This window comes from Nicotiana attenuata, chromosome 2, assembly GCF_001879085.1.
Source record: "Nicotiana attenuata strain UT chromosome 2, NIATTr2, whole genome shotgun sequence".
NCBI classification, from domain to species: domain Eukaryota; kingdom Viridiplantae; phylum Streptophyta; class Magnoliopsida; order Solanales; family Solanaceae; genus Nicotiana; species Nicotiana attenuata.
Genome location: NC_031990.1, coordinates 44,697,561 through 44,708,683, shown reverse-complemented (window position 1 = coordinate 44,708,683; position 11,123 = coordinate 44,697,561). Strand labels below are relative to the sequence as shown.

At 41.6% G+C, this 11,123-nt stretch overlaps 1 protein-coding gene across 1 annotated transcript; it reads right to left on the bottom strand.

The window, feature by feature from the left end:
* LOC109218977 (craniofacial development protein 2-like) lies at nt 9,460-10,008 on the bottom strand. Its single transcript, XM_019383380.1, has one exon. It carries the CDS (start codon nt 10,006-10,008, stop codon nt 9,460-9,462), a length of 549 nt encoding a protein of 182 aa, XP_019238925.1.

The following is an 11,123-nucleotide window of genomic DNA, read 5'->3' as shown; positions in this document are numbered from 1 at the left end:
ATGGACGAAGAAGACGCGGAGAAAATAACCTTTATTACACCATGGGGGGTATACTGCTACAGGATGATGCCATTTGGTCTAAAGAATGCTGGGGCTACCTACATGAGAGCCATAACAACCATCTTCCATGATATGATACACAAGGAGATAGAGGTATACGTGGACGACGTCATTATCAAATCCAAGAGGGCTGCAGACCACATAGCGGACTTGAGAAAGTTCTTCGACACACTAAGGAGGCACAACTTGAAACTGAACCCCGCCAAGTGTGCATTCGGGGTTCCCGCAGGAAAGTTATTAGGATTCATTGTTAGCCGTCGAGGGATCGAGCTAGATCCGTATAAAGTCAAGGCTATTCAGGAGTTACCGCCGCCTAGGAGCAAAAAGGACGTGATGAGCTTCCTAGGACGTCTCAATTATATTAGTCGCTTCATAGCACAGTCCACAGTCATATGTGAACCCATCTTCAAGATGCTGAGAAAAGATGCCGAGACAAGCTCGACCAAAGACTGTCAGAAAACTTTTGACAAAATTAAGGAATACCTATCCACACCACAGGTTAGGTCCCGCCAGAGCCGGGACGGCCTTTGCTACTCTATCTATCTGTATTGGATGGAGCCTTCGGATGCGTCATGGGACAACATGACGAGATAGGGAAAAATGAGCAAGCCATATACTACTTGAGTAAGAAGTTCACACCTTACGAAGCACGGTACTCTCTGTTGGAACGTACTTGTTGTGCTTTGACCTGGATGGCCCAGAAGTTGAGGCATTACTTCTGTGCCTATACCACATACCTCATATCCAAGATGGACCCTTTGAAGTATATATTTCAGAAACCCATGCTGACCGGAAAGTTGGCCAAATGGCGGATACTGTTGAGTGAGTTCGATATCGTCTATGTAACTCAAAAGGCGGTCAAAGGGCAAGCATTGGCAGATCATCTTACTGAAAATCCGGTGGGAGGAGAATACGAACCCTTGAAAACGTATTTTCCTAGCGAAGAGGTGTCATTCATAGGGGAAGACATTACCGAAGCATACGATGGGTGGAGGATGTTCTTTGATGGAGCCGTAAATTTCAAAGGAGTGGGCATTAGAGCAGTTTTGGTATCAGAAACGGGTCAACATTATCCGGTATCAGCCAAAATCAGATTTCCCTGCACTAACAACATGGCGGAGTATGAGGCCTGCATACTAGGACTCAACATGGCAGTCGACATGAACATTCAGGAGCTGTTAGTAATTGGGGATTCAGATTTGCTTGTGCACCAGGTATAGGGAGAGTGGGCCACTAAGAATTCCAAGATATTGCCATATTTGCACCATGTGCAGGAATTGAGAAAGAGGTTCACCAAGATAGAGTTTCGGCATGTACCCAGAATTCAGAATGAGTTTGCCGATGCATTGGCCACCTTGTCATTTGTGATACAGCATCCGGACAGGAATTTTATTGATCCCATCTCAGTAAAGGTCCATAATCAACCGGCTTATTGTGCCCACGTCGAGGAAGAGACATATGGAAAGCCTTGGTTCCATGACATCAAGGAGTATTTGACGAAAAGAGAATATCCGGAGCATGCAAACCACACTCAGAAACGCACACTTCAGAGGTTGTCCAATCGCTTCTTCCACAGCGGAGGAAATTTGTTCAGGAGAACTCCTGATTTAGGGTTTCTAAGATATGTCGACGCGAAAGAAGCTTCTAAGCTACTTGAGGAGATACATGCTAGGACCTGCGGCCCGCATATGAATGGTTTTGTCTTGGCCAAGAAAATGTCTCAGGGCCGGTTACTTTTGGATGACCATGGAGACCGATTGTTTCCAGTATGTCTGCAAATGCTACCAATGTCAAGTGAATGCCGATATGATAAAGTGTCGCCAAACGAGCTCAACGCAACAAGCTCGCCTTGTCCATTCGCCACCTGGGGAATGGATGTCATTGGTCCGATCGAGCCCACTGCTTCAAACGGACACAAGTTTATTCTGGTAGCCATTGATTACTTCACAAAATGAGTATAGGCTGCATCCTACAAGGCTGTAACCAAGAAAGTCGTCGCAGACTTTGTCAAGGATCATATTGTTTGCCGATTCGGAGTTCCCGAGTCCATTGTTACTGATAATGCTGCCAACCTCAACAATGACCTGATGAAAGCCATGTGCGAAACTTTCAAAATCAAGCACAGGAATTCCACAGCCTATAGACCTTAGATGAATGGATCCGTAGAAGCCGCCAATAAAAACATCAAGAAGATACTAAGGAAGATGGTAGAGAACCACAAACAATGGCACGAGAAGCTATCATTTGCTTTATTAGGATACCGCACTACAATTTGCAAATCAACCGGAGCGACTACCTACATGCTGGTTTATGGCACCGAGGCTGTCATCCCAACCGAGGTAGAGATTCCTTCTTTAAGGATTATGCAGGAAGTCGAACTCAGCGATGCAAAATGGATAAGGAGCCGCTATGAATAATTGGCCCTTATCGATGGAAAAAGGATGAATGCACTATGCCACGGTCAGCTTTATCGGAACAGAATGTCCAGAGCTTTCAACAAAAGAGTCAAACCAAGACAATTTGCACCAGGACAGCTGGTGCTGAAGAAGATCTTCCCATATAAAGATGAAGCCAAAGGAAAATTCTCTCCCAACTAGCAAGGTCCTTACATGGTTCACATGGTGCTGACAGGAGGTGCACTCATACTTGCAGAAATGGATGGAGAAATTTGGCCAAAACCAATCAATTCAGACGCAGTCAAAAGATACTATGCTTAGACTATTTATATTTACTCATCTGATGTAATTGAACTACGCTTGACCTGATTCCCGTTTAAGAGGGGATACGTAGGAAGCCTTATGGGTTCGGTCATATCATAATAAAATTTCCATTTCCCCCAAGATCAGAAACTGGGGCAGAATTTTGAGGAGGACCCTCAAAATTCCGTAGCAAGTCCAGCCAACGCTAGCATAGGTCAGACGGTCAGAAATCGGTTAAGAAACTGGGGCAGAATTTTGAGAAGGATTCTTAAAATTCCGAAGAAGGTTCAGCAAGGCCTATTATCCGCAAACGGTCAAAAGATCATCTACCAAACTAGGGCAGAATTTTGAGGAGGACCCTCAAAATTCCAACATAAGAGAGCTGCAATGTCTTTGAAATGTGTTACAGTCACTGGTTCATCTAAAAATCACTTGATATATCAATACTTTTCTAAATAACTCTATTTTTCATCAATAGTTGCATATTTTCGAAAACTCTATTCCCGTAACAGTCAGGTTACCCAGGAAACTCAAAAGGGCCCCAGAACAAAGCAAAGCAAGGCCAACGGACAGAAGCACGAACCAACCTCCCCCCCCCCCTCACAAAATTATAATTTTTCTTTGAACGCAGGTACATCTGACATAGCAATAGCGTCCGCAAATATGTACACATAACAAGATCACTATCAATCAGTCTATCAGACACCGAATATATCTCCAGCTAAGACATATGCTACTCTTATTTACTACTTGCTCTTTGCATGGGACTAAGCCCTGTCCCGCATACCTGCATGAGGCTAATCCTTGCCTCCCTACCTTGCATGAGGCTAATCCTTGCCTCCCTACCTTGCATGAGGCTAATCCTTGCCTCCCCACCTGCATGAGGCTAATCCTTGCCTCCCTATCTGCATGAGGCTAATCCTTGCCTCCCTACCTTGCATGAGGCTAATCCTTGCCTCCCCACCTGCATGAGGCTAATCCTTGCCTCCCTATCTGCATGAGCTGATCCCTGCCTTCACATCTGCATGAGGCTAATCCTTGCCTCTGTATTTGCATGAGGCTAATCCTTGCCTCCCTACCTGCATGAGGCTAATCCCTGCCTTCACATCTGCATGAGGCTAATCCTTGCCTCCATATTTGCATAAGGCTAAGCCTTGCCTCCCCACCTACATGAGGCTAATCCTTGCCTCCCTAATTGCATGAGGCTAATCCTTGCCTCCATATTTGCATAAGGCTAATCCTTGCCTCCCTACCTGCATGAGGCTAATCCTTGCCTCCCTAATTGCATGAGGCTAATCCTTGCCTCCATATTTGCATAAGGCTAATCCTTGCCTCCCCATCCTGCATGAGGCTAATCCCTGCCTCCACACTTGTATGAGGCTAATCCCTGCCTCTACATTTGCATGAGGCCAATCCCTGCCTCCACATTTGCACGAGGCTAATCCCTGCCTCCACATTCGCATGGGACTAAGCATTGTCCCTCTTTGCACAAATATTGCTCTATTTCTAGTACTATCTATTTGCTTTTCAATCGGGCTAAGCTCTGCCCTTCACAAGACTAAGCCATGTCTTGTTAACATCATGTTATTGCATATCATGTGCTGAAATATCGCCAATCTATCCAAAGGCGTCATAGTCTAAAGACATCATCCTCATTGCCGGAAGACACCATGCCATGGCCTGAGGATCCCTCAAATTTGCATATCATTATTCAAAGGCATCATGGTTCGGAGGCACCATCTGCATGGCCCGAGAACACCATTCCATGGCCTGCGAATACCTCACTAAACAATTCATGGCCCAGGACATCATGGTACGAGGACGTCATCCTTAACCGTCCAAAGACAACTTTCATGGTCCAAAGGGAATCTGCATCATGTTTAAATTTCCGCAGAAATATATGTCGGCAGCATCTTTTCATCTGCAGGTGACCAACAAGCAACCGCTATCCTAGAAGGAGCTACCTCGCTCCAGTTCCTTCAACTGTCTCAAACCTTAACCACTCACCGTAGCCGCTCTTGCATCCCGTGTCCGTTCTTGCAATGACTTCATCGGTATATTCCGCCAATGAATCCAGAACTACACATGGCCTGATTCCTGTAAAAATAGGGATATGTAGGCAACTCAAGACCAGAGTCCGGCCTCTGTCTTTCAAAACATCCCGTCCGGTCAAAATTGGCCATCATTTCTTTACCCGAAAACTCTTTCATCCTTCCCGGGTAAAGAGGGGCAGCTGTTGATACCCAATTTTTCCTCATATATTTTTAATACATATATATACTTTGAAAATAGGACATATGCAGAATAAGCATGCATAAGCATTTCATAATATTTCTAAAATTTTAAAAGTTCCAAATCAATTTATTTCTCCTCTTTTATTTATAAAATTTCCAATAATTATCCTTCAAATTATTTTTGTGGTGATTTAGTTATCTAAATTTTTTAATTATGCCAAATAGTGTTTAAATATTTTTAGTGCATTTTTGTAATTATATTTATATTTTTTAGGCTAAATTGCACATCTTTGTAATAATAGCCCTACTAATGCATAATTACATTATTGATGCATAAAACAGTCTTTTATATTTTTAAATGTTAAACAACTATTTTTAAATCATTTATACGAAAATATTTTTTGGAAATTATTTATTATTTTTATAAAGTATATAATTATTAAAAGTGGCTATTTAAAATCTAGCCTATTTTATTTCAATTTCAGCCCTATTCTAACCTAATACCAGCCTAATTTTTAATTAAAATTACCCAGCCCAAACCCTGAAGACCCGATCCGGCCCCAATACCCTTTAATCTCGGCCGTTGATCATAAAGATCAACGGCCACAAACGACCCTTCCTAAAATAAACCAAAAGACCCCCCCCCCCCCAAACCCTATCATTCTACACTACCTGCCGCCCTGAAACCCCTCTCTGCTCTCAAACGCTCTCAAAACTAACCCTAATCAAACCTTGCTGACACTCATCTATGGCTATCTCCGGTGGTTTCTCACTACCCCCGGGCCTTCAATGGCCTCCCTCACGTTAATCTTGCCATCTCCAGGGTCCTCAAGGGACCAAGGCTAGTTGGCTTGCATCTAGGGTTCCTTTCTCACCTATTTCAGGCCGTTCCAGTGTGATTTCGAGTAAGATCGTCCTATATCGGCTACGATCTATGGGTTTCTAAGCAGGTTTCTTCACCTCTGTGTTGTTCTCCTAAAAAACCCTAATTTCTTTCTTCTGAACCTCTTAGATTTGTACAGATCTGAGATGATTTTAACTTGTTTCTTATGAGTTTTACAATAACCTTGAGATTCTTTACAAGAATCATATAATTTTCAAGTGATTTTTATCTTTTTCTAAACTAGGGTTTCCGAAATTTCTTTTCACAAAATGTTTGGTGATTTTTTGTGTTTGATCTTCTGCTTCACATGTGTTTGACTGATTTTGTAAGTTTGCTACAACATTAACTCGCTTGTACTGAAAACCCCAATTTTCTGATGTTCTTCATTTGGTTTCTGGGTACTGGTATATCGACTGTGTTCTTGCTTTGGGTTCTTGTGATTTCTCATGATTTTCTTGCCCTAATATGCTTCTACTGAATTTCTTAGTTCGACCTTTCACTGATTCTATATGCTTGTGTTCATCCTGACTATTCATGTTAAGACATGTATCTTTCTTGAATCAATGTCGTTTTAACTATTTGTTTTGTTAAAGTTATGTGTCGAATCTTGACTATTCATGTCTTGCCTTATTTTTATATGCTAAACTTGCTGACTCGTTCATGACTTTCTCTTTGATTGAACCCTTGATTATTCTGAATCCCTTATTTCCTGGTTCGATTTGAACACTTTTCCTTAAACTTTCGATTCTTACATCTTTACTCGGTTTAATTGGAGTGCTTGCCTTAATTAATTTTTCTTTCTTGCCTTATGTGTTACTTTACTGATTCTTTCTGATTGTTTCCTTAATTGAAACTCCTGTGTATTCACCCCTAATTACCTACTCTTTACTCGATTTCCTTCCTTAAGCATTTGCCCTTCTTTTACCAGTGATTATCCCTTGATTAAAGGAAAGATTTACTGATTTTACATATGATTGATTCCCCGGATTTTTCTAATTGCTACTTAATTGATTCTTTACCTTATTTTGCTAAGCATTCTCCTATTCTCACTTCAAGGACAGAACATTAGTTCACAAAAAAAGCATACTTACACTCTAAAACTCTCTTTTCTTCCTGCTACTTGTGATACTCACTGGTCTAGCCGGCTGAAACCAAGGCTAGACATTGAAACTGCCTCTGCTTTATATTCTGCATTCTTTTCTTGTCTTCCTGCTTACTTCTTCGACTAGCATGTTTAAACTCTGTCCTGTTCAATAGCATGTCTATAATTCACTTAGCCATTTGACACTTAACCAGCTTGTTTGTGAATATCTATTTAATCCCTTAATTGTGCGATCATATTGGGTTTTCTATATATGACTCTTATGTGCCCAATCCCTTTATCCCATGTGAAGATCTATTTGTTGAGTGCTTCTGAATCTGAATGTTTTATTGATTATCTACTGTTTTCAAAAGAGTTTTGGTGCTATTCTCAAACTATCTTTTACTACCAAACTATTGCCTGTTTCTGAAGACTTTTTTTTTAACTCTTAATGTCATCTCTGTTTATTTTCAAAACCTTTTCAAACTATGTCAAGCACTCTCACTTCACTCTTAGAATACTAGGTCGTGCCCTCTGATATGTGTACTGCCTTGAGACCCTTGAGATCTCTCTGAACTCTGGCATGTCAGAGCTGGCCTTTCCACACTGCACAATAATCAGTTACTATTTGAGAAAGTCTGGGTGTGAGAACTGCCCGGGATCCTTGAGGTTCTTTGGGAACACTGACACACCTGGACATGAAATTGGCTATGGCACTTTAGGCATTTGAGACTACTGGAGGTTTGAAAATTATGTGGGCCTGCTACAGGCGCCCTATAGATTAATTTATGTTTATTTATGTAAATTTATATTCAGTTCATTGGTCTGAAATAATTTTGTAAACAACATTGGGGTGATTAGTGAAAAATGGTGAGTAGTTATATACATGTTGGGTAAATTGGATAGATACCATGCCTATAAGGTTGTGTTAATTCAAATGTGTTTGTTATGTTTGCTTTACTTCCACACAATTAGAAACCATGTCTATAGGATCTAAATGGCTTTTAATGATTAGATACCATGCCTATAGGAATTAAAATCATCTCGAATAGAAATCATGCCTATAGAACTTAAAACCAGTTTAGTTAAATAAATCAGTTCAACTCATGTTTGTTTATTCTGAATCGGTTTAATTCCATTAATCTGTCCGCTTCTTTAAATAAGTCTTCAAATACTGTTTCAAATTAATACTGATAGAAAGCATGCCTATAGGATCTCAAGTTGTCGTTTAAAAAATCGTTTTGCTGTTTTACTGCATTCCTAATCAACATAGATATCATGCTCATAGGACATCACTGTTATACGCCTAGGCAAGCCTATAGGACTATTAAAATTCTGCAACCATAAAACCATGTTCTGCTCAGCAAGTCTAAAATCAGTAGGCAAATAGACTCAGTTCTTTCACACTTTGGTCCTAATCCAATACTGTATACTGTCAGCTCATCTAGATATCATGTTCTATGGTTTTCTCTTAAATACTTAAAAACAGTTGTCTGAGACGTGCATTTGCTTGTTATGTTAGTGGAGGTAAATGTGAGCCTTTAGTTGTTTCCCTTTCTGAAATACAACCCTACTTGTTTTGTTTGGCGCATAGACTTTTCTCTTTTAAAACACCTTAATGGTCTAGAACTACCCAAATTAGAGGTCCTAAATACCTCTAGGGCCACAAAGAAGGGACGGGTAATGCACGCATAGGATATCTATCAAGGTTATTAGAACGCTTTAGGCTATGACCAAGGGGAGAGAATTGGGTAGTGAGGATATGATGACTACGCGCTAATGTCGCGTGTAACCCCTTATTGAGGAGTGATTACCGGACATTGTGTGGGTATGATCCTGTAGGCTAACCAACCTAGGACCCCCCTTTCTCAACTCCCGTTGTTCATGAATTTACTTTTCTTTATATATGTGCTACTTGTTCAAAACTTTTTCCTTGTTTCATTACTTAAATGTCAAAACATGCCTTTACTTGCAAGTACATGGTAAAACTGTTTATGTATTTATTTGACTAATTCACATGAATATAAGTTTGGCTGGGACCCTCCGTTGTGGACCGCGAGGGGTGCCTAACACCTTCCCCTCAAGGTTATTTCGAGCCCTTACCCTAAATCTCTGGTAATGCAAACTAGTCCATGAGTTAATTGCTCAAGGTGCCCTAACGCGCCATAATTTGTTAGGTGGCGACTCTTCAAAAAACCCAATTCCTAAAAGGAAAAGAGTTATTTCCCCATGAAATGTCGAAACTCAGATGTTCTCCGCGATGAGGAAAAAAGGGGGCGCGACACCTACTAACCTCAGGTAAGCCGCCTTCTTCGCTTCCACTTTAACTTGGACAACTGCATTCCACCACCAGTCTCCTTTGTGGCCACCGGTGCGGCCCGAAGATATCCCTAACACCTCTCTCGCCGCCTTCCTTATAAAGTCTGCCGTCGTCGACCACATAGTGTTTGCGTCCCCACTACTCCTCCAAGCTCCCATATCCGATAACCTTCCTTCCAACTCCTAAGCTTTATCCTCAGTCAAGGCGCCCCACCTGATCCTCGGACGACCTCGAACTGACCTCTTCTTCCTCCTAATCATAATACCAATATCCGCCACCAAAAGCCTATGCTGCGTTGCGAGGGTCTCACCGGAGATAACGTTGCAATCCTCGCACAACCTTCTGTCATATCTCCTGAGGAGGAGATAGTCAATCTGAGTCTTCGCCACCGAACTTTGGAAAGTAACCAAATGCTCCTCCCGCTTCGGGAAACTTGAGTTCGCAATCACTAGCTCGAATGCCTTGGCGAAGTCCAACAGCGAAGTTCCCCCTCCGTTCCGCTCCCCGAAACCGAAGCCGCCATGCACCTCAGTATAACCACCTGCAGACGATCCAATATGACCATTGAAATCGCCTCCTATGAATAACCTCTCGGCAGGCGGAATACTACGCACGATCTCATCCAACCCCTCCCAAAAGCGCCTTTTAATCTCCTCATCCAAGTCTGCTTGCGGCGCGTACGCGCTAACGATATTTAAAGTACACTCACCCACCACCAACTTAATAATCATTAATCTATCATTCACCCGCCTAACCTCTACCACCGACTCTCTAAGATGCCTATCTACCAAGATACTCACTCCATTCTTACCCCTCAGGACTTCAGAGTACCACAACTTATGCCCATCCGCGTCCTTCGTCCTCGATCCGACCCACTTAGTCTCCTAGACACACGCTACATTAATCTTCCTCTTCTGAAGGATCTTTGCCAACTCTATAGACTTACTCGTTAGTGAACCTATGTTCCATGACCCGGTTCTCAACCTATAGGCTCCCTTGCCCTCTCTACCTCCGCCGCCTCCCGTCCTACCCCCTGGCCCCCTCCCCACACTCTGACATGCCCTTACTCTATCATCCCAGACTACAACCACTACACCTACAACAAGCTAAAGAGGACTCGCTAGCGCACAACGGTCCGTGAACCAAACTAGAAGGAAACAAGTAACTACTAGCACACTAGTTGTATGATTGAACTATTGCGAACTAAAGTTGCATCAATTTGGCTAACACCAAAAGGGAAACAGTAAAACGGGAGGTACCAACTCCCGAGAACAGAACCTGTGATTGATTTGCTGTACTCGATGTTGCTGCACGCTCACGTCCAGCTCCCCCCAGAAAAATATAATTTTTGGTGATTTCTCAAAGTTAATGAAGACTGCATTTGAATAGTTAATTGCCAATGTAGGAGGAGTAAATTTTTTCTCAAACTAAGAAAGAAGCCAACATAATTTTGAATATATCTCGTTAGCACATTCAATCCTTCACAAGAAAACCACTTGACTGGTTCTGCAAATAAGGCCTTATAGCTTATTGATAACTCCTCTCAAAGGGCAGCATATAAAAACCCAAAATGATTAGATATATGAAATGTATGCATAAGATAACACAGTCTATTGGTAATATCACAATATGAAGACTCCGAAACAATTGGATTGGAGTTTATACACCTCAAATACAATTTTGACAAATAACTGTGGAAGAGGAAGATTTATATTGCCAATGACATTATATATATATATATATATATATATATATATATATATATATATATATATATGAAAAGAGCATTAGAAATGACGGATATAAATATAATTGAAAAAAAAAAGACAAATTGGGGAAAAAAGTT